This window comes from Cheilinus undulatus, linkage group 2 (assembly GCF_018320785.1).
Source record: "Cheilinus undulatus linkage group 2, ASM1832078v1, whole genome shotgun sequence".
In the NCBI taxonomy this organism is placed as follows: domain Eukaryota; kingdom Metazoa; phylum Chordata; class Actinopteri; order Labriformes; family Labridae; genus Cheilinus; species Cheilinus undulatus.
This window is the reverse complement of record NC_054866.1, coordinates 22,299,038-22,322,945: the sequence shown is the minus strand read 5'-3', so window position 1 is coordinate 22,322,945 and position 23,908 is coordinate 22,299,038. Positions and strand designations below refer to the sequence as shown.

General features: G+C 39.4%; 1 protein-coding gene across 6 annotated transcripts in view; it reads left to right on the top strand.

Annotated features, from left to right (window-relative positions):
* Window positions 1–18,808, top strand: part of nf1a (neurofibromin 1a) — a 109,770-nt gene extending 90,962 nt beyond the window's left edge. For all 6 annotated transcript variants that reach the window (XM_041804949.1, XM_041804926.1, XM_041804918.1 and 3 more), the window contains 15 exons: window positions 270–331; window positions 433–574; window positions 1,242–1,343; window positions 1,478–1,618; window positions 4,908–5,034; window positions 5,126–5,257; window positions 5,490–5,625; window positions 5,888–6,048; window positions 6,136–6,258; window positions 6,340–6,458; window positions 6,539–6,639; window positions 7,585–7,727; window positions 7,862–7,908; window positions 11,266–11,482; window positions 12,128–18,808. In XM_041804949.1, coding sequence (XP_041660883.1) covers window positions 270–331; window positions 433–574; window positions 1,242–1,343; window positions 1,478–1,618; window positions 4,908–5,034; window positions 5,126–5,257; window positions 5,490–5,625; window positions 5,888–6,048; window positions 6,136–6,258; window positions 6,340–6,458; window positions 6,539–6,639; window positions 7,585–7,727; window positions 7,862–7,908; window positions 11,266–11,482; window positions 12,128–12,270 — 1,896 coding nt within the window. In that variant the 3' untranslated portion in view covers window positions 12,271–18,808. The remainder of the gene's footprint in view (window positions 1–269; window positions 332–432; window positions 575–1,241; window positions 1,344–1,477; window positions 1,619–4,907; window positions 5,035–5,125; window positions 5,258–5,489; window positions 5,626–5,887; window positions 6,049–6,135; window positions 6,259–6,339; window positions 6,459–6,538; window positions 6,640–7,584; window positions 7,728–7,861; window positions 7,909–11,265; window positions 11,483–12,127) is intronic.
* Window positions 18,809–23,908: the final 5,100 nt, after the last annotated feature.

The following is a 23,908-nucleotide window of genomic DNA, read 5'->3' as shown; positions in this document are numbered from 1 at the left end:
TTATAACAATTTTTAATCTTTGTAAAAAAAAAAGTTACCTGTAAAGTGCAAACTTCATAGTTCTGGTCCACAGATTTTCAAACATTGATTCGTCATAGTAAATAATAATATGTTTCAGTAGAAGAGCAATAAGAGATTGACTACTTCTTTCACGTGTGGATTTCTTCCACATCTCAGTACCAGCTCATTTTTCATCAAGACATGGGGAAAGGATTTAGGTCCTTGGCATGCATGTGATGAATTTATCATTTTTCCTTTGTCCTCTTAAGGCCTGTATGAGGGACATCCCGGCCTGCAAGTGGTTAGACCAGTGGACAGAGCTTGCACAGAAGTACGAATCTCCTTTATTATTCATTTTAATCTTAGTGAAACACACTTAAAGTAGTGTAAAACATTGAAACATTTGTGTACTAATGTCTGTTTGTGTTCCAGGTTTGCGTTCCAGTACAACCCGTCCCTGCAGCCCAGAGCTCTAGTGGTTTTTGGCTGTATCAGTAAGAGAGTGAGCCACGGTCAGATCAAACAGATCATCAGGATCCTCAGCAAAGCCAGTCCTCTGCTCAGCATCGACCGAGTGAGAGAAAACACACAATGAAACATGCCTCTCTGTTAAAATGGGTTCATTTGATCAAAAAAATGCATGTTTGTTTGGTTGGTTGGTTGTTTGGTTGGTTGGTTGGTTGGTTGATCGTGATATTGTCCTGTTTTTGGCTTTTTTGTGCAATGCACTTTATTATTTTTGTACATTGTCTTTGAGTTCTTGAAAAGCACTCGATAAATAAATTTTAATATTATTATTATTATTATTATTATTATAAAAAAAAGCAATAAGGGTTATATTTTATATATAGACTCATGTTAAACTATTTTTTTCACTGTTTAGTGATACCGATCTTTTTAATCGAAGGCATTGCCACTGCTAAATGCTAAAGCTGTGCCCATTAAAGGCCTATTTCTAATATCTAGCAACAAGCCGACAGGCCTAAGATGAGTATCCCGTCCATCTGTGAGAAAATGAGTAATTGGCAGTATCTCTGATTTTTTTCTAATTCTCTTGAGTTACTGCCAGTGACTTTTGAGTGGTAATTTCTGTTAATGATAATCTCTAATATTTGGTGATTTAATGAATGAACAACAGTATTTATTTTCATCAGAACTGTGATTGCATGGATACTTCCTTTTTGTAATGCTGTATAATGAATATAATATAGCTCCCTCCTTCATCTGCCCCTCCCACTCAGGGTCTGGAGAGCTGTCTGAAGGGTCCGGATAATTACAACAGTCAAGTATTAATCGAGGCCACCGTCATCGCTCTGACCAAACTACAGCCACTACTCAGCAAGGTACAAAAACCCAGACTATCCACAGTAACACAATACTGTTTTATTTCTACTGAATTAGTCCAAGGCTTTAGACTTCTTGAATCTCTGTCCTTTTTCTCCCTTATCACTCCTTTATCATTCCTATGTTTGTACAGGAGTCTCCTATGCATAAAGCTCTATTCTGGGTGGCGGTGGCCGTGCTGCAACTGGATGAAGTAAACCTTTACTCTGCAGGCACTGCCCTGCTGGAGCAGAACCTCCACACTCTGGACACCATGAGAGTCTTCAACGACAAGGTACAACACATATCTAGTCTTGCAAAGGAAAACAGCCGCATTTGATAAAGCTCTTTTCACTCTGTCTTACACGTCATTGCTGTAAATATGTTGGCCAAAGTCTTTCAGGATTTCCCTGTTGTTGAGCTTAGATGCTCTCTGTTTTCACAGATTTTCTACTCGTTACTTTGATTTTGAGAAACAGCTGTCTCTTAGCACTCATGATCCACAAGGTCCTCTTAACAAATGCACTGGGTCAGTTGTTCTCACATGGCCTGGAAACGGGACCTACTGCTACCCCCCATGACCAATCGTGACCCAAATTTGTGGAAATTTTTTATCATAACCAAGTGTTTTTGATGAGGCAGTTCTGACTTGAAATGACTAAACAGACATAAAGATACATCCTTCAAAATTTAATCACATCATAGTATTTTGCCAAAAAAATTTTTCAAGGCACACGTCTATGACCCACTGAAAGTGACTTCAAGATCCACCTCTGGGTCCCAATTTGGGAACCAAGGCACTAGGTTGTAGATGTAGAAACAAAACCACAAGATGATGTGGAAAAACTTGTAAATCTTTGGCGCAATCATTTATTTCAGAAATGAGACTTTAAGCACAGCTCGCCCACACCAAACAGAAACTCTTTCTCACTCTGCATTGTTTTTTTTAGCACGAAATGAGTCCTCACGGTTTGTTGTGATGTATATGGGCAGAAACAGACATTTGATGACACTGTGCAGTTATTTATTTTTGCTTTTTGAAATGATTTTACCGAAATAATCATAGTTCTGTGCACCTTAAGGACCATTTATGCTCCTTGTTTGATTTGCATAAGGATACAGATAAAGTCTTCTGCCTGTGCTCTGCGTTCATTTCATCTGTATTTCTACATGTTTTATGGAGGCTTATAACCTTGCAAAGCAGATAGATACGCCCGTTTCCTTGTTTCTCACCGGCGAATCCATCTTGCAAAGCTCCCGTCTGAACCGTTTGGTCCCGGTTAGAAAGTGACAGGACCAATCAGCTACAACGGGCAGTGCTTTCAGGTGCAGCAGAGTCGTGACGTAAACAAGCAGCAGCAGGACGCCAGTGCAATTATGGCAGAAGAGCTTAGCGTGGATGCTGTTAAAGCAACAGTTTTATAAGAACTTGACAACATTTCTTCATTATAAGAAGAACAAAGAACAGCAGTGAGTTGTTTTCTTTTTAAAAACGACAAAAGTTGAGTACTTACATGTTTATTGTCGCCATGTTTCACGTTATTCCTCGGTAGCTGCGCATGCACAGCTCGATCCCTGCTACATCAAGGGTTTTGTTGCTCTAATTGGCCTGTAGAGATGTGACAGAACGTTCATCCAATCACACTCCGAGTTTTTTTCAAAGCCTCTGCCTTTTCCCAAACGTTGGCTATTGAAGCTTTCCCAGATGGATGTGTGAAAACAAATCCATCTGGAGTGTCAGGTTAGGAAGCTTGCAGATGCAAACCAAAATATATAATACCACTGGGAATTGTGGGGGCAGTGTAGAGCAGTGTAGCCAACATTTCAAGCCAGATCAGGATAACAGGACAAAGAAGAATACTTTGGAAAATGTTGCAGCAATGGAGGAAAGATTGTGTGTATTGGTTAGGAACTATTGACAAATGCTGTTGGCTTGCCTGGGCAAGGAGAGATAACTGCAATAGAACAGCAGGTGGAGATGGGACAGGACCTGAATCTTAACTGGACAGCATCTAAAGAGAGTAGAGGTCTGTGCAAGACTGTGTCCTCTTGTGCCTTGGTTCCCAACCTGGGGTGTGGGACCCCCTTTTGGGGTGTGCCAGAGATTTCGGGGGGGCACGAGGGTTTGTCTGTTCTGAGGTTGGTAAAATTAGGTTTATTCAGACTATCTGAAATTATGATAAAACACATGAATGGTTCAAAAAAATGTCTTTTGGTAATAACACTTGTGTTTTTTTGGCTATTTTGTTTGGCTTTAAATTATAAAAACAATTCAAATTTATGTTTATTTTTGACAGCAATAGGTCACTTTTTTTGTGGGTTTTGTGGGTGGCCTTAGCCTTTCTTAGATATATAGGGGCGGGGCTCAGTGGAAAAAAGGTTGAGAACCACTGCTCTAGTGCAGTGGTTCTCAGCCTGTCTAGCCTTGGGATCCACCACGGGTTCCATAATGACAAATCATGACCCACATCTTTGATACATTTGTCAGTGAGTCTGATTTATTGATGCAAACATGGTGCTGTTTGGACCCCAGATAGACATGTGACGGAACAAAGAGACTGAAGAAAATCAGGCATATGGAATAAAGAATAAAATTTCCAGGAAACGTCATAGAAGATTTCTGGTAGGTTCTGGGAAAGATACTAGATAAATCCAAACACTTTCCCGAAAGATTCCCTCATATTTCCATTGATATGTCTGAAATACTTACGATTGTTTCTGAGAAAAGTCCTGAAAGTCCTTTGTTCCTGATTAAATTTTCTTAGATTTATAGTAAAATTTAAAAAGTACCAAAAATTGCTGAGGAAATGCCCTAGGAAAATGCAAAAACAAATCTAGAAAAAATTTGCCTACCTTACCTTTTTGGGAAAAGTTTCTTTTAAAAAGTCACAGAGAAAATCTCCTGTTAGTTTGGGTAAATTCACATTGAAAATTCTTGAACAGTTTTATTCAACAAAAATCTGCAAAGCAAGTTTTATTTATATTCTGTCTCCAAAAATGTAAACAACAGAACAAAGGCAACTAAAAGACTCTTAGACAAATTTGTGACCCCCTAGCGCCACAACCCACTTTTGGGGCCCAGCCCACCACTTGAGAACCACTGCTGGATACACCATCCTGATGTAAAAGACACGTGACAGTTGCATTGTTGCAAATGTGCTGATCAGTTTTAAGACACAGTGGATGCATTAATGAGCCTTCTTTATACTGCTGTGTAAATCAATTCAAACAGAAGGATCTCCATTTTAACTTTACAACACCACTGTTTAACATTTGTAGTATGTTTAACAACAGAGCACAAGTTGCAGAGTGAAATTTCTTAGACTTTTTTGATATGTATCTGTATGCCCAGTATGCCTGTTTAAGGCCATGTCTTAAATGTTTTAGGCCACAAGAACCCAGGCAGCATTCGAACCCAACTATATAAATAAAACGATTATAAAACAATTATGGCTCCTTCACACTGTCTAAATTGCACAAACAGTGCTGTCCCCCTTTTGGCCTGCATCAGTTAATTTTTATAAATTAGTAACCATGACTACACATTTAAACATCCTTCATTTCCCCTCCTGGTGCTCCTGCAGAGTCCAGAGGAGGTGTTCATGGAGATCAGGCGTCCCTTAGAGTGGCACTGTAAACAGATGGATCACTTTGTCGGCCTCAACTTCAGCGCCAATTTCAACTTTGCTCTGGTGGGACACCTGCTCAAAGGTGAGACTGATTTATTATTTAAGAGTTCACACAGTTCAGAATCTCTTTATTTAAAATAAAAAGGTTTCATGTCTGTCTCATGTCTTTCCAGGTTACAGACATCCATCAGCCACCACAGTAGCAAGGACGGTCAGGATCCTTCACACTCTACTCGCTCTCATCAGCAAACATCTTAAGTGTGACAAGTTTGAGGTCAACACTCACAGCGTGGCATACCTGGCAGGTAAGAAACACTCAGATTTGCTTTGTATGCTCTCTTTTTATTTACGATATTTTTTATTTTACATTCCTTTATTTATTTTTTTTTTTTACAAAATATCAGTGTAACTGTGTTTTAACAGGCGATAAGCTTTAATTAAAATGTGAACAATATGCTAAAGAACTCACGTTTCCAGAGCCTACCCATGAAGCTTTACATGTCCAACATGATTTTCCTCTGTTGCTGTTTTGCTCAGCTTTGCTCACAGTGTCAGAGGAGGTCCGCAGTCGCTGCAGCCTGAAGCACAGGAAGTCGCTGCTGATCTCTGACCTCTCCATGGATCCAGTGCCCATGGACACATACTCCAGTCACATCACTGACCCCAGCTGCAGGTGAGAGGATAACACAAGATTTCTGTTCTTATTCAGGAGATTATGAAGTAGATACTGAAACCTGAGACTATAGATTATGAAGACCAACCAAAGCTGCCCATAAAAGAGGAATAAAGGGGAGCTTTCTGTGTGTTTATAACTCACATTTTACTTTGTGTCTTTAGCACTTGTTTCTTAGTGCCAGTGTTAAAATAGTAACTTGTAAGGGTTTTAAAAAGTCAGGTCAGATTCATTTGAAACTTAACTGTGTTTTTCTTTTCAGGACTCTTAGAGAGACTCAGCCGTGGACGTCTCCTCAGGTTTCAGAGCGCTACCTGTCAGCCCATCACTACCCCACCGTAGGTCAGATCAGCCCAAGAACACGCAAGTCCATGAGCCTAGACATGGGTCAGCCATCACAGGCCAACACCAAGAAGCTGCTGGGTACCCCTATGTGAAGTTGATATTCATTCAGTGGAGAATTTATGAATGAAACCCACTTTTTTAAACCTGTAAATGTCTGTTCTTTAGGCACCAGGAAGAGCTTCGACCACCTCATTTCAGACTCTAAAGCACCAAAGAGACCAGAGATGGAGTCCGGTATGACCACTCCTCCAAAGATGAGGCGAGTCGCCGAGAATGACTATGAGATTGGTAAGAGGACATTAAAATATCTTTTACAGAACTAAACAAATGACAGATATTTGATTCTAATCATCCATGTTTGACTCACAGAGACTCAAAGAATCGGTAACTCCCACCTCCGTAAAGTGTCTGTTTCCGAGTCCAACGTGCTGCTGGATGAAGAGGTTCTGACTGACCCCAAGATCCAGGCTCTTCTGCTCACTGTGCTGGTGAGAAAACGCACAGAAAAGCATGATTAAAAGAAAAAATACTTTGTTGTCTTATAGCCACTGACTGTGTTTGCTTTCAGGCCACGCAGGTCAAATACACCACGGATGACTTCGACCAGAGGATTCTGTACGAGTATCTGGCTGAGGCAAGCGTCGTCTTCCCAAAGGTTTTCCCTGTTGTGTGAGTACACAAAATCTGTTTATGTGGCAATATGTAAGGGCAAAAAAGAGGAAAGCAAAGCTGTAAATGCGTAAGGAAGTGTGTTTAAGATGCACTGCTGAGCTGCAAGAATTTGAGAAAAAATTGCGCCCAAATCGGTGTTGTTAAAATTGGCATCTTATTCGCAAACACAGTACTAACAGCCAGGCACAGTTAGAGTGAAGCATAGATTGTGTCAATGATGAATTCAGCTGGCCAATGTGGCTATTAGGAGTCACTCTGTGGCTAAAATCCACCCACTTTTGGCTAGTTGGTGGTTGTAAATGTCAAGCCATGCTAGTAAGTGTAAAAGCTTTTATTTTGTTTGACACTTAGTTTGTAAAATTTGCTCTTTAAACAACAAAACCTATTTATTGTAAATTAAATGTTTTCTTGTTACATTATCATGGGCTGCTTATACAGATAAATCCGAACCTACACTATCTCCAACAGAAAAAAACTGAGGACTTTGATTAGTTTTTCTCCTGCACTTGTGTTACATTCCCATTTGTTATTTTCTACCCTTTTTTGTCTATGTTTTATTTAAAAATTGTGGCCTTTGTAAATTAAACTAAATTTTGAAAAGAACTCAGTTTTTTTTTTAAGTTCTGCTGATATTACCCAACTGGATTAACCTTTTTTGGTTTCTTTTCTACTAAAGAGTCAGCTGAATTTAAAAGAAAAATGTGTCCAGTATGTGGTTGTTGGTGAGTTTAACCAAATTTAAAGCAGGTTATGTACATCACTGAGCTATTTAAAGATCTTTAGTCTGTTTAGGTTCACTGCATAGACTCGTCCTATACACCACAAACTGCTCAGAGTCTAATTTCATCAAACCAGAGAACAGCCAGTGACAGCTCAGCCTCATTCTTACACATCGAACCTCACCTGTTAATCTGAGTGTGTGTGTTTGTGTGTCTTGTGCAGCCACAACCTGCTGGACTCAAAGATCAACACTGTGCTGTCCATGTGTCAGGACACCAACCTGCTGAACCCGGTGCACGGCATTGTGCAGAGCGTGGTGTACCACGAGGAGTCGCCCCCACAGTACCAGCCGTCCTACCTGCAGAGTAATACGCCGCCCGCTCATTCAAACTGAAACTTTATTGAAAAGACTACATTCAGACCTGTGTGCAGCTCTTAGCAAGCATTTTCATCTTGCCTTTTCTTCTCTCTTGTCTCCCCCCTCCTCTTCATTTCACAGGCTTTGGCTTTAACGGGCTCTGGAGGTTTGCCGGACCCTTCTCTAAGGTATGACTGATATCTGCCCCCCTCACTTTTTCATCCTCTGTCAGGCTGCAGCTCGGGGAATATTCAGCTTACTAAGCAATTACACCACCGCTGTTCAACCAACCTGCCAATTGGTGAAGTGATATATGAAGCATATAAAGTCACACAAACAGCAGCAGCAGCAGAGTGGCTGCAGATCATTTTTAGTGGAGTTTTCAGACAATTCGGGCTACAAATATATCAGAAACCCCTCTAACTGTGTAGAAACTGTCTGCAGCACCCTCTGTACAAAACAGAAACATGTATTTGTTATGAATAATTTTCCTGAGCTTCATCCCGGACAGATAACTTTGCAGTTCAGACAGAAAGTGTAACTGAATTTGTATAAACAAAGAATGAGATCCAAATGCAGTGCAATGAAAGAGAAATAAGTAATGATGGATAGTACAGGAGGACAATCAGTACTAGTAAAAGTGAATTTGTGAAAATGTACAAAAATATGAAAAGATCAAAAGCATACATTTAGAATCTGGTTAATATGGAGAAAAGCCAAGGAAAAGTGGCAACTTCCATGAGTTATAAAGCTGGTTTATAAAGTGTATTTAAAAAGTGATTTAAGGAAAAATGTGATTTTTACCATCTAATGCCGGTTTTAGCTTAAATTGATAAAGCAGCCTTGCTTGCGGCTCTTACTCCACTGTTAAAGCTGTGATATAAAGTGATGGACCAGACCTCTCTGTGCCATTAATGCAAAAATATATAACATTTTGAACTTAAAATCATAGTTTTAAAGACAATCTAACTTGACAATAACTTGAAACAGGGAGAATGGTGTCCAACACATTTCCACAGTGTGCTCCAGTCCTGTAATATCACTCTAAAAGTCCCTGTAAAGTGAAATCCAAAATTCGTGTCTTAACACACTCAATATGTTGGAATAAGGTTGCTATAAACATGTGAAAACACTGAGATCTACATGTGACTGAATTTTTAGATTCAGACAATTTGAAAGTTTTTCATCTCTTTAGTAGCTTGGTTTACTTTGGGCAGGGCAAATATAGCATCTCATGATGTAACCAGATTCTATGGGAATTACCCTGCCCCCCATAAAGCTACAATGATATAAAATCAGTGAGCTGTTCTTCTAAATACACTCTGTCATTAGCTGATGTCACTTCTTTCATTTATTGGTGGCCTATATGTCATTAAAAGCATCATAACAAAGAGATATGAGCCAGAAAACATATTTCTGTCTCTCTGCTCTGGCACAGAGTCAGGTAGCTGTGATCTGGTCATAGTTCACAATAAGGTCAGGGGGCAGACTAATGGCTGAAGTGCTTGTCTATTTTTCACTTTAACAAGACACAGCAGGAGCAAACTTCTTACCTGCTGAAGGTGTGTTTTAATCCATATTTCACGTGTCTTTAGTCCCGGGTAATTAAAAGAAGCAGACTAAGGCTTTGTCTCTCTCAAAGCAGCAACAATTCAATCCCTCCTGTCTGTTAGTATCATGGTGCAAAAGTTTTGTAAAGTATCTGATGATAGGCGTGTTCTATTCCCACCAAGTCAGGCCCAATAAAAGCCTCTTATTCTATTCATCTTTGAAAAGTTTTAGTTTGAAGGGCAGCATCAGGAAATGTAGTGTTTTCAGCATCAACTTAACAACGAAGACGTTTCACAAACAAGAGCAGTATAACTTCACATAAATCGAGATGAGAAAAGGAAACTGAGACTTTTTAGCTCTAAACTGTCTGCCTGTCATGATATGTATGTGATTGTTTGTCCAGTGACTCAAAAAGAGTTGTTACATAGCAGCATAGCAATCAGATGATTCCTTCATTCTGGTTATAGTTTTCAGCCTCAGCGTTCAACCTCAACATGCTGGAGCAGATATTACAGCCTAATTTTTCAGAATTTTTAAGCTTTGTTTTGTTTATTTAAAGATTTTTTTCATGACTGAAATACCTGCCTGCTAGGTCATAACACAGCTGCCTGTCATATAGCAAATTTAAAATATAGATTTTTTTAACAACTTAGCAGGGACTTGAAAGTCAGTCTAACGGGACATTAATTTAAACTACTTGCCCATTTCCAGAGTTGTCACTACATTATTTTTCACAGGGAGACAAAATGCAGGCAACTGCTTCCAGGCTGCTGGAACCAAATGTTTGCATAATCCTTTTCTCAATTGATTTTAGATTACATACCAAAACCACATGTTCTGTAAGAGCCAAAGCTTACAAAAGAATAATAAAGGGAAAGAAATTTTTCAAAAATGATGATACCATGAGGCTTTGAGGATACCACAAGAATCACAGATCAGTTTGATACAGCATGCTCATATTATAAGTATATTTATTTATTGCTTTCAATTATTTTGGTTGAAGTTCATAGATATTAAAAGCAGCTTTCGCATACTGGATCAGTTATTGTGCATCAGATATCTTTCAGTGTCTCATTTGTAGGTTTTGATACGTTTTTGAAACCTAGGTATGTTATGACTACCTTTTACATTTCTAAATGGTGTTGTTTTGTTTAAATGTTGTGTCTTGACTATGATAGAGCTGCTGTAACAGAGAAAAAAATCCACCATATGAATGATAAACAATCCATATAAATTATAACACAATTGGCCAAATATTAGAAAATTTGGCCAATAATAAAAGAGTTATTACAGCATCCTGCTCAATAAGACAGATATCAAAAACTTAAAAATAAATAGTTTAACTGTTGGTAGAATAACTTCTAGAGCATTTGGAATATTTTTCAGTCTTGTTTTTGTTCAAATGTAAGTGATTCTCATTTTTTGTGAAATCTGCTGGAAGGGGGGTCAGATTTTTTAAAATGATGAGTTTGAATTATTTTTCCACAGAATTACTTGATATATGGCCTTAACCATCTTGTCACTTTTATCGCACAGATTGTATGGACATGGAGTACTGTGCAGAATTTTGAGGCATGTTTTGGAGAAAAATGTAGTCTGAAGTGAGGCATAGATGTGGCCAGTAAGCCGTTTTGAGGGCACCATCGGGCAGGAAGGAGGACTGACAAATGTTGTGCTCTGGATGTCCTTGCATATTACCAATATTGCCATTGAGCTTGAACTTGGCTGTGGACTCTGGCTAACCCCCCAACTCTTTCTCTGGGTTGTGGCACATACGACCCTGTGATGAATTCTTAGTGCCCTACATGCCTAAAATGTTTGCACATGACTGTACTTTCTTAAAATTATACAAATGATACTAAAGTAAATAAAAGACAAATCAAGGCAATAATTGAGCATGTACTGACAGATAATTTAATGTGACATGTAAACAGGATTGGGAAAAACAAAGCTTCCTTCACTGTAGGGCTTCTTTTCTCTCTCCCTCCTTGCAGCAAACTCAAATCCCAGACTATGCCGAGCTCATCGTGAAGTTCCTGGAGGCGTTGATCGACAGCTACCTGCCGGCAGCCGACGAGGAGCGAGGGGAGGAGCAGCTGAGGACCCCCACCTCTCCTTACCCCCCCACTAGCCAGAGCCAGCTCAGCATCACTGCCAACCTCAACCTGTCCAACTCCATGACCTCACTGGCCACCTCGCAGCACTCTCCAGGTCCCACGCACTCTTAATACACTCTTTAAATACACACACAGGCCTTTAAACTGGGCTGAGGTCTGGTCACAGTCCAGGATCACTGATATGTGATACTACTGCCACATGTCTGTCCTACAGCACCCCCTGCTGTTTGATAAATAACCCACCACAGCAGGATAAGAAACCAGTGTTTGAAACTGGAGATCAAACATATTTAAATGGAGGCTGTTTATCTTGCAGCAGACAACCTTAGTGCAAATCTGGCACATTTCCCACATGTCATTTCCCACTCTCTACACAGTTTCCAATTCTCAAAATCCACAGAAATGCATTAGAAAAGCCCCAAAACATTTTTAAATGGTGCAGTTGACTTGCAAGTTATGTGAAAATATCCCTCTTTTTAGAAAACAGGCCATCACTTTAGAAACGATTTAGTCCTTTTCTTATCCTTGTCTTATTTGCTTACATTGCTGTAGGTTACCATCTCCTCCTGAGTGTTCATGTAATCAAAGTTCATATTTTTAAAAATGGAACAATTTATTAAACAATCAGACTGAGCTAAAGAGCATATTTCAGAACATTTCATGCAGAAAAGCTGATGCATATACAGCTAAATCTGCCATGTTTTAAACCCCTTGTGGCATCCTCTGTGTTTTCTTGCAGGCGTGGATAAGGAGAACGTCCAGCTCTCCCCCAGCTCTGCTCTGTCCACCGGGGGGCGCACTCGCCATGGCTCAGCCAGTCAGGTCCAAAAGCAGCGCAGCGCTGGCAGCTTCAAGAGACCGAGCATCAAGAAGATCGTCTGAACGGTTGGATAACTCCTGCACTGCCCTCCTCTTCCTCCTGCTAAGCCCCGCCCCCAGCCTGCCAGGCCTCATGCTGCACTCCACCTTCTTATTTCCTCCTCCTCTCCTCTTTCTTCTCAATCTTTGCTCTGGCAGGAGTGACTTCGCATCAAGGAGGAATATCTGAAAGGGCAAACTTGAATTTTGTGCTGCTTTCGTTTGAGACGGCACGTGGTCGAGGAGTTCTTCTGTGGTATCGTGTCTGGAGGTCGTGTGCGAGCTCTTCTTCAGACGTCGGACGATGAAGGAACACTTAACAACCATGGAGGATCTGTGGCTGACAAACTGTCTTTATGTCCCTCGGCCTTCCTCAAACACTCCTGTGAGTCTGACGGACCAATGACAGCAGCAGCAGAGAGGGGACGGGGCCTCTCAGACTTTAGCCCCTCCCCTCGGCCCTGTACATATTTTACATAGACAGATAATGTATAAGTAGTCCTTAGTGCTGATTTAATGTTGCCGTTCTCTCCATGGTGTGCCTTTGTCAGGGTTTTTAATGTGTACAATTTGTAAAGGTGAACCTTTATGGGACAAAGAACAGGTACTAATTATGGAGGCGAGCCGTTCATATCACCATGAGGCCGACACGAGCTGCCTCACCGACCGGCGGCCTCCAATGATCGTCAGATATACAATCATCCATATACCCTGATGCCTGAGAGTATTTATCCTGTACAGCTAGATAGAGCCACACTTCTTCTTCTTCTTTTCAAACACTTAAAACACACGGGGGAAATGCAGCAGCCATGTAAATAACTCCACCCTCTCTCTCACTTTCTCTCTCTGTCCTTTTCTGTGTTGGATTTATGTTTTTTTAATGTTAGTCTGAATCTGCGCATTTTAATTTGTTATCAGAGCAACGAGGAAAAGAGTGAAATAGGCAATAATCTTCAACTCTCCAACTCCTCCTGTCAAACATTGATTTTATTCATACAGACCACATCGCTCCGTCAGCTTGGTGCGATACGATGAAGTAAACTCCCAAGAGCCTGCTCTTATTTATCATCTCTGGTGTTTATCTGCAGAGAAAAAAGGCACAAAACTCCATTTTCACTGCCTCAGCTACAACCACAAATGCCATAGATTGAACTTTAAAGGAAAAATCCACCTTGGGAAAGACATTGCTCTTTATTTAAAAAAAAAAAAAAAATGCTTTTTTCAACAAAACACTTAACAGGAACTCTGCATGACCAGACAAATTCACCATATTGGATATATATTTGTATATCTTATATTACTGAACGAAAAACTCACTAGATATCTGCATTGTTAAAAAGTTTTATAATAAGATTTAATTTTACCTCACCAGGATGCCACCATGTTTTAGTCCACACCGCACCCTGGGTAGTGAGACATCGTAAGGCTTTAGCGGTCCTCTGCCCTTACTATTTCTATGCATTTGTCACACATCAAATCTTTATATTATAAACATTTTCCTACTTATAGGGAAGAGAAAAATCATGATGACAACACTGTCAATGTAAATCAAAGTGAATTTAGTCATAGAGGCAAAGAGATGGCAAGTGGAGCTAATTTTATGGCCTTTGTATTAGTGCCTGCTGAAAAAGCAAGAACCCACCCGGGTGAGCAGTCCTGGCTGTTGAGGCCTGTATCGCTTTTTAAACCTTATCTAATCCCAGTCATATCCCTCAGTGATCACCTGAATCTTTCCTTTTTTTTAATATGCAAATAAACACTGAGCGTAGTCCCCCTTCATTAGACTTTAAAAACAGGAAATAATGGCAGCATGCCTCACACACTGTGCGTTAATTAACTTTGTTTTTTTCCCCTTTTTGTAATGTTTTTTTATGTATGTAGAGACTCACCTTTAAAAGCATGGTGTTAAGCATGTAGAGGCAGTATTACAAAGACAGACTAGTGTAATTCCCACCATCCAGAGGGATAAATAGCTAGGATTTATCTAATGAGTCTCTGTATTTATAAGAAAATTCTATGGACTGGATATTGTGACTCAAAATGCAGGGATATTGTTTCTGTTTAGGCTCCATGTAACCTGGTTTATGTCCTCAATTTTTGAATTCAGCCAAAATTGCCTGGCCCATCTTTTAAATGCTCTGTTTCTGTGTGCAACAGGGTCAAAGGTCCCCCTAATTAATGCACCACTCAAGTTTGTGGTTTGTTGCCAATGTTGTCTGCTTTTAAAGGCTATTGAAGGTGAATGGGGCTCCGTGTTTATTTGCATATGATAAAGGAAATGTTTAGGTCATCACTGAGACATTTGGATGTAATAAGGATTAGACTAGTTGTGAATAGTGTTACGTCGAGCTGTATGAATGTCAACAGCCAAGACGGCTCACCCAAGTAGTCTCACTCACTCTCTCTCTTTCAGCTCTGCATCTTTTTACCTCTATGACTATATTCACTTTGATTTAAACTGAGAGTAACGTTTTCATGATTTTTTTCTTCGGTAACAGTGTGATCATGTTCATAATCTAAAGATTTGATGGGCAACTAATGCATAGAAATAGTACAGGCAGAGGACCACTGCAGCTTCATGATGTCACACTACCCAGTGGTCTTAAATATGGCAGCCTCCTGGTAAGTTCATAATATCAGATTTTCCCAAAATGCAGATATATAGTGAGTTTCTTAAACTCAGTGTACATATAAGAGAAACAAATATCCATTCATCAATGTGTCTTATCCTGTAGGGTTCCTTTTAAGTATATTTAAAATAGAATTTTAAAAGATGGATGATAGGTATATTCTGCTTAAAAACACAAGAATTAAAGTAAAGATATTTATGGGGTTTTTTTTTCCCTGAACCCTACTTAAAGATAGAATCAGGCAAATTTTAAGTTGAATAAGTGTCCTTAATCACAACTTTTGCCAACAGAATGATTTGGTAAAAACTGACAAATAGCACCATTAAAAGCATTTTCAGGTACCACAGATGTTACCAAAGAGGTCCAATCTGAGGGATTAGAGACATCATATACAAAACGAGACAGAATATTGAAACATTTTTAGTTTCCAAACCCTCATCAAAAAGTGTTTCAATAAACTTAAAATCTGCTTTAAAAAGTGGTGCAAACCATGAGTGCTTAGCCCTTTAGGGAAGAGATGATTACGGACTTACCTCACCTACTGCCTTGTTGCAGGAAAAAGTATAATTTCTGATTTTTTTATTATTATTAAGTAAAAACAAACACACACACACACACAAAATCAGAAAAGAACCTTTAAATTAATTTATAGCTGCAGACTTAGTCAGCAGTTTGGTCAGTGTGTTTCTGAATTTCAACACGACACACTGTGTTCTTCCAGGTTATCTAGAACTTCTACAAAGACGGTGATTTAAGCCTCGCTTACTCCCAAGCTTCATCATACAGGACAAAAGTCATCCCAGAACATATCCAGCAGATAATTTAATGATCTGTGAATTTAAAAATGGTGAATTTTCCCTTTAAATGGTTCAGTTATATATATATATATATATATATATATATATATATGGCTTATCATTGATATGTACAAGAGCTGTGTTACTTCAAAACCAATCTGACTTCATCTGAAAGCAGCAGATTCTGCACCAGATACCTTTCTCTGCACATTTACTGTTAAAAACACTAAATTTCCCAGAATACTGCAGTCATTGACAAAGTCAACTGTGTGTTTCTGACTTTCTTGGCAACTGCAGCTTTACATTAATATCAAACTATTAAATAAAATCAGCATCCAGAGAGTTGGAACCTGCTTGTGATGCATAGGCTTTCCATCGCAAACTTTAGAATTTGTTTGATTTGAATTTCTGTGGGCAAGAAGTTTTCTTCAGGTCAGGAATTTGTCCGACAAACCAACCAGGTGAATTAATCTTTACACCTCCAGACACAGCAGATCCAGTGTTTCTGGTGAAAGGAACATTAAAGCAGACACTACAGTGCTGATGAAAGATTACAGCTGGTTTAAGTGAAAAGTTAAAAATTTGTCTTTGCTTATTTTCCGTCCATCATTCTGCAGGATTATTTCTCACCCAAAGCTTCTTTCCTGCTTGAACACCTATGCATGAAGTGAGTATTGTACAAAATTTGACTTTCAGTTTCTTCTTTGAGAGCAGTGTTCTCCTCACATCTGCTGCTTAGTCTGACACCATTTATCACCATTGATGTATTCATGTCACCTTCTGGAAACATCTGTGAATCAGTTCACCCGTGATAGCTTTGTTTTTGTTGTAGCTGCAACATTGAGGGTTAGCTTGTTCAAGGGTCATCATGATACAAGGTTTTTCGCTTTGATTTAATTATAGTAAATCAAACAATTTCACTACCTGTTTAGATACAACGGCAACAAGCTTTTGGCAATGTTTACCTTGATTTGTTTGGTGTTTCAGAGGTTTTATCCAATTACAATGAGGCATTTATATCAGCCTTTCCCTTTTTAAAGGCGGAGGATTTTAGGTTAGGTTCCTAAATAAGCCACAGTTTTGATTTTTTTTTTTTTTAGTTTTTTTTAAGTTTTTGTTTCAAAGGATAACAAAAAATCTCAGCTGTAATAAAGTCTAAATCCCAAAGCTGGTCACAGATATGCAAACAAGAACTTGATTAGGAGAATTTTGGGGCTTTGTGTTAATGAAACGTGTCACATGATGACAGATTGTCAAACCTGGCTTCTGCTTTGGTTTCTTATAAAAGATAATATGTTAAATACTCCCCTCGGTGTGTCTGCAATGCTGACAGTTTGCTAAGATTCATTCAGGCTTAACCCATCCCTGAACAAAGCTTCACAAAAAGATTTGAACAGTGACTTCTTGAGAAACAACTACATTTTCAGGTGGTATTTTGTTGTAAGTTATTATGCATCAGGCTGATATTGAAGTTCTGTTTTATTCATGATTTCCCAAAATGTGGTTTATTTCTAGTTGTTTCATTTAACCACCATCTTGGGCTGAGCCTTCCCCTGGTAAATCCTTGTGTAGTGTGCATGATTGCTGATTTATCCTCTTATGAGAGTAACAGAACATCTTCAAGTATCAGAAAGGCACTTTTAGATTGGCCAATAAGCCCTGGTCTGTATTTTTTGGAACAAATACATGGGGAAAAAAGTTTACTCTCCACGTTCCCAAGCTGTTGTTCATATATAAAGTCACATTTCATAAGTCATATAAATAGTTTATTCCTGGGACCACTAGTTAAAATATTTGATTCTGGTAAAAATGATCCAGATTTAGAAATTATTTTTTTTTCTACCAAGGTTTGAGTAATCCAGCTAACTGTTAGCCTGGTTCAAAGAAAAACTGAATAGCATCAACTTGATCCAGGTCCAGATTTTTAAGGATTAACTATCCAGATTTCTAGAGCTTTAAAGGGAACTTTCCAATCACATACTTTGTCCACAGAGGGCGCCAAAATCGCACAATATCATCACAATTGCAAAAAATAAAAAATTTAACATTTGGTATTAAAGCTATTTGGTGAAATTTAATATGTACCTCGTTGATTTTGTCACTCAAGTAAGCAGAATATCAGTGCAGGTATATATCTTGAGTCTTAAAATGTTAGTGACCTTAAATGTTGAATTGTCTGATCAATTAGACCATATTCTTGCATTTTCCCCTGTAATCCAATCTGAATCCAACTTGCTGTGATAAGGGAGATTCTAATGTTTTAGATTAAAGTTATCAGATGTCTTCTGAAAAGTTTAAAAAGACACACAAGCTTGAGGTGTAATCAGGAAAAAAAATGAATCCGGGCTTCCCCCCAGTCCAAAGACATGCTTGTTAAGTTGATTGGTGAATATAAAATGCCCAAAGGAGAGAATGTGAATTTTTCTCTATAAACAGCTTGATTTAAGATCAATCCAATCCTGTAGTTTTGATACTATTGGACTTTTTTTTTTAACAATCGGGCCCAGGTATGATCACCTTTCAGTTATATTTAACAAACATATGGGATGTTTTGATACAGAGCGCCTGCGATGGTTCAAATTTGAAAGATTTCTGTAAAGGTACACAAATAATCAGGTTGTTTCTACTTGTCACTTTTCTTTGTGTAAATGTCCTAAAAGCTGCACTCCCTGATTATCTCCTAAAGCTTGTCTACAAACCCTGAAACACAGAATCAGACCAAACCCGCCAGAATACAAAGCAGACCAGCCTTTGTTAGCAGATGACACCGTTTCCAGGTTTTTATTTGAATTGTGTGTGAATGGAAATAAGGATTATGTAACCTCTGAAACAAGTGGTTGACTTGCACTAACTTAAAAACCGAGTCATGGGTTTGTAAAGATGAAAAACCTCATAATGTGGCATGTTTTATTTGATGTTATGCAAAATCCAACGTCTGTAGAGTAATAGTCCTGAGTTTTGTTTTTAATGCAGTATGTGTGACAATTGTAAATACTTTGTGTACAATTTGAGATGGTATATTTACTACACTGTACATACATGTGATATTGTATCATTTTGTTTTTGTAAAGCAGTTAGTTTCTGTATAATAATATACAAATTGAACTATTCCAGTGTTAGTAATAAAATGTTTTGCTCTCCACTATGTTGCTGTGTGATAACAAAAAACAGCTATCATTTTACCACATCTCAAACTTTGATTATTTGAATGTTTTCTTATAATTTGTACACCAAGGCAACCCAAAATTTATTTTCTCATGGTGACTAAAGAAGCTTCTGCTTTGTCTGGAGAGGAGCAGCTCCTCCCTCTTGTCCAAATATGGTCACTTCATGTTCTACAATTTAAGAAGCCATTTTTTAAATCATGGTGCTACCATCATCATATGAAAGATGCCATTTTATTTGCAGTATAAAATGATTTGAAGCAAACATAATATACTTGTGCCCTACAGAAAAGATAAGCGCTCAATGAGGAACTCCCTAAACACAGTTAAATCTTTACTATTTGCCTCCACAAGTCCCAGAGCCACTCTCTCCATATCAGCACACAGACATTATCTTTCTTACGACCCTACAATATGGCCAAACAGCATTGCCACCTTCAACACACCCATGCTCAGTAAGCAGAGTTAGGGTGAGGGGCCCTGACTGGGGCCCACACTCATCCAGACTGGGCTGATGCTGTACCTCCCTTTTCTACCTACCAAGATTCCAACTACAAGACGAGACATGAAACTGCAACAGCTACACAAGAGATACTGAGGAGAGAGAGAGCTTAGCAAGAGGGTGAGGGAGGTAGAACTAAGGTGCCCTGACTTGGGCTAACACTCATGCCTGATTAGGTTAACGCTCTACCTCCCCCTTCTACCTACCCTAGCACGATTCACAATTACCAGTTGAACAGACCCAGGCTTAGCAAGAGTGTGGGGGAGGCAGAGCTAGAGTGAGGTGGCCTGACTGGGGCTAGCACTCATCCCTGATTAAGCTGACACTCTACTTCCCCTTCTGCCTAACTAAAGCCCAGGTCAGACCGTGGGTTTTCAGCACGATTGCAGACCAACTCAACAGTCTTCGGGATTTGGGACCCGTCAGCCCTGAAAATCTGATGTTTTATCTCCTGTAGTGTGTCACAGTAAATGAAGATTGCGAACACATCTGAGACGCCTCCCAACCTCTCAACAAAAAGTCCCAAATGTAAACAAACTAAATGGCTTAACAAAAAGGAGTGATGGAGTTGGTGCTCTGAGATGCAACAGTAAGACAGAGAGCAGAACAAAAGTGTATCAAGCTTTGACAACAACATCCCTGGCTTTCTGATGTGTCATAGAGCAGTGGTTCCCAACCTGGGCTCTGGAACCCCCTTGAGAGGTGCCAGAGATTTCATGGGGGGTGTGAGGGTTAGTCTGCTGAGGTTGTTAAAATGAGGTTCACTCGGGGGCGCAGGTGGCCTAGTGGTTTAAGGTGCATCCCATGTACATGGTCAGTCCGGCCTGTCATGGCAGAGGGTGAATAGTCCTCTATTCATCCCAGCATTGTGAGTATTCTCGCTACAATTCGCTGTCTTTCTCTCTGTTATGCTCCGACTTGTCTCCTCGACCAGGCGTGCGTCTTTCAAACTCTATAAACTCAAAACTTTGAATAGAAGCACACCCAAAAACTGCTGCTCCAAAAACTGCTGCTGGGATTGAAGTTACTAATGTCCACCATCTCCTGGTGTAAAGTGGTAACAGCGCAGACCTCCGCCATCAGTGCTATCTCCCAATGGTACAGAATCTTTTAAAAATTTCCTGGATCCTGATGATAATTCTAATCACTTCCAAAATCTAATCAGTTCTTCCTTATGCCATTTCTGACATTTCCTGAAAATTTCATCAAAATCCTTCCATGACTTTTTGAGTTATGTTGCTAACAAACAATCGAACTAAAGAACTAACGAACTAACTAACTAACTAAACTAACTAACTAACTAACTAACAAAAGAACAAACCCGTCCAATCACATAACCTCCTTGGCGGAGCCAATAACTAAAAATATTATGTTCGCTCATACTATCTAAAATGTGTTTTGGGCAATTTTGTTTGACTTAATACACAAAAAAATTTGATGTGTATTTTTGACAATACGTATATCACTCATTTTTTCCATGTGGGTCTCGGGGGACCTAAGCTCATCTTAGATATGAGTGGGGGGCCTCAGTGGAAAAAAGTTTGGGAAACAATGTTATAGAGGAACTACCAAGACAGACAGAGAAAGAGAGATATGTTGGCACGAAATCGGTGTGCCACTGACATTAGTATTACATCAAGCTAGCATATCATTTATTGTAACATTAAAACAAATACAGTCATCATAATACAGTTATAAGTGAGTTTTACTGTCATCTTTACAGGTGTTGTCTAGCCCAGCCCCTCTTCATTCCAGCTGCAAAGACTGATCACGCACCACCGTGTAACCACGTCGTGTCACCGTCCAAATTTATGGCTCTGTGATGGCCTAATCTGTCAGTGACCATGATTACAGACAAAAGTATTGTCTAGTCTGACCTCATCCTAAGGCTGGCTTACAGTCACATCATCATTTCTTATAGTCTCAGTAAGATTTCAGTGAGTGTATGATTATACCCCTCACAGAGGCCATTGCTCCATGGGCTTTACACTGCAGCTGTTTTCATTTCAATCATTACCTTTTCAGCGGTTCCCCCTCGTCACTGAACAGTCTACATTGTGGGCACGAACACTATTTCAGCATTGAATAAAGTGCTTCACAGTCTCGTCCATGACAATGCTCCCTGCCCTGAGACATGTCAAACAATCATGAATGCAGATACCACACTCCTGGCTCTACTTCATGCACGTCCACAGGTACAGGTACAGTTTTCTTTTTGCTTTACACTGAGTTCCACATTATTATGCATATTGGATTTTAGTGTCATAGACATTCAAATTTTTGTTTTTTAGTTAAAGTCATGGATGGTGTTGTGTCTCAGAGCTCTCTGGATCACTGAAATCAATCTCAGACTCCTGTGACAATTTGTTTGCCAGGTAAGCCCAATTGAAAAGGAACTACTTAAGAGGGATGTTCCACATTATTAAGCAGGCCACAGGTTTCAAGCAATATTGGAAAGAAAAAGGATTTCTCTGCTGACAAAAGGCATCAAATAGTGTAATGCCTTGGACAAGGTATGAAAACATTAGATATTTCATGAAAACTTAAGCGTGATCATTGTACTGTGAAGAAATTTGTGGCTGATTCAGAGCACAAATGGGTTCCTGCAGATAAGGGCATAATGAGGAAGGTTTCTGACAGACAAATTCATCAGATTAAGGGAGCAGCTGCTAAAATACCATTACAAAGCAGCAAACAGGTATTTGAAGCTGCTGGTGTCGCTGGAGTCCCACCAACCTCAAGGTGTGGGATCCTCCAGAGGCTTGCAGTCATGCATAAACCTACTATTCAGCCACCCCTAACCAATACTCACAAGCAGAAATGGTTACAGTAGGCAAGGCAAGGCAAGTTTATTTGTAGAGCACATTTCAGCAGCAATTCAAAGTGCTTCACACAGGAAATTAGAATACAATGACAAGGGAAAAAGAAGCACAATGGAAACATTTTAAACGAAACATGTAGGCCCAGAAATACATGAAGACTCATTTTCAAACAGTCTTGTTTACTGATGAGTGCCGTGCAACCCTGGATGGTCCAGATGGAGGAGTAGTGCATGGTTGGTGGATGGCCACCATGTCCCAACAAGGCTGTGATGTCAGCAAGGGGGTGGCGGAGTCATGTTTTGGGCCGGAATTTTGGGGAGAGAGCTGGTAGGCCCCTTTAGGGTCCCTGAAGGTGTGAAAATGACCTCAGCAAAGTATATAGAGTTTCTGACTGACCACTTCCTTCCATGGTACAAAAAGAAGAGCAGTGCCTTCCGTAGCAAAATTATCTTCATGCATGACAATGCACCATCTCATGCTGCAAAGAATACATCTGTGTTATTGGCTGCTATGGGCATAAAAGGAGAGAAACTCATGGTGTGGCCCCCATCCTCCCCTGACTTCAACCCTATTGAGAACCTTTGGAGCATCTTCAAGCTAAAGATCTATGAGGGTGGGAGGCAGCTCACATCAAAACAGCAGCTCTGGGAGGATATTCTGACATCTTGCAAAGAAATTCAAACAGAAACTTTTCAAAATCTCACAAGTTCAATGGATGCAAGAACAGTGAAGGTGATATCAAAGAATGGGTCCTATGTTAACATGGAACTTGGCCTGTTAAGATGTTTTTGATTGAAATAGCTTTTGATTTCCGTTAATATGACCTCCTAATGCTGCAAATTCAACTTATTACCATTTTCAGTTCGTTTCAACCAAAAAAAAGTTTAGAAACTCTGTTGTGCAAAATAATGTGGAACAGTGCATTTTGAGTTTTTTTGAAAAAATAATAGTTATGATTGGGAGGTTTGTTTAATGGAATCTGAATTATGCTCTAACAGTTGATGACTTGAAAATTGTACTGACTGTCATTTGCATTGACTATTCAGGAAAATGTCATTTGCATAATCATTTTGAACAAGGTGTAGTTTGTTGTGTCTGATGCATGTTTTGCAGTTTTTGACAGTGTCATATCATTTTCCCACAGTCAACAGAACCTCTGAAACTCTTAAGAAGGGTACTGTGGTCCATTGTGTGAAATGACAACATCGGGGATGTCTTCACAAGCAAAATTGGCTTTTAGTTTCTTCATATCTGATTCTCAACTGATGGGTCGAGACCCAAAAGTGGGTCAAGCATGCATCAAAACCTTTTATTTCACCCTGTTTTACTGTGAAACTGGGTCAATTTAAATGTTTGATCAATATTTCAACTTATTTGCCTCCTGTTCTTGCAATAAATGGCTACTTTTCCTGTGATAATGAAGAAATTTTACAAGTTCTCTGGAAAATTGGAAATATTGATACATAATGATGGGGAGAGAGTGTATAAAATTAGTCAGTTTTGTCCCTTTTTTCCAATCATGCTTCAAACTGCAACATAATCAATTAACTAAACATGCATTGTTGAAAATCTTTGGAAACTTGGGTCGCGATCTGTTTTAAGACAGACTGGTGGGTCCTGAGGCCGGACCAGTTGAGAACCACTGCTTTATAGAAGTAGACCCAGGGTCAATCCCATTTCTACCCCTTAGCCCTTATGTTAGTTCTACCCCAGGTGAAGGGGTGTCCCAATTCTTTTTGAATTGAGG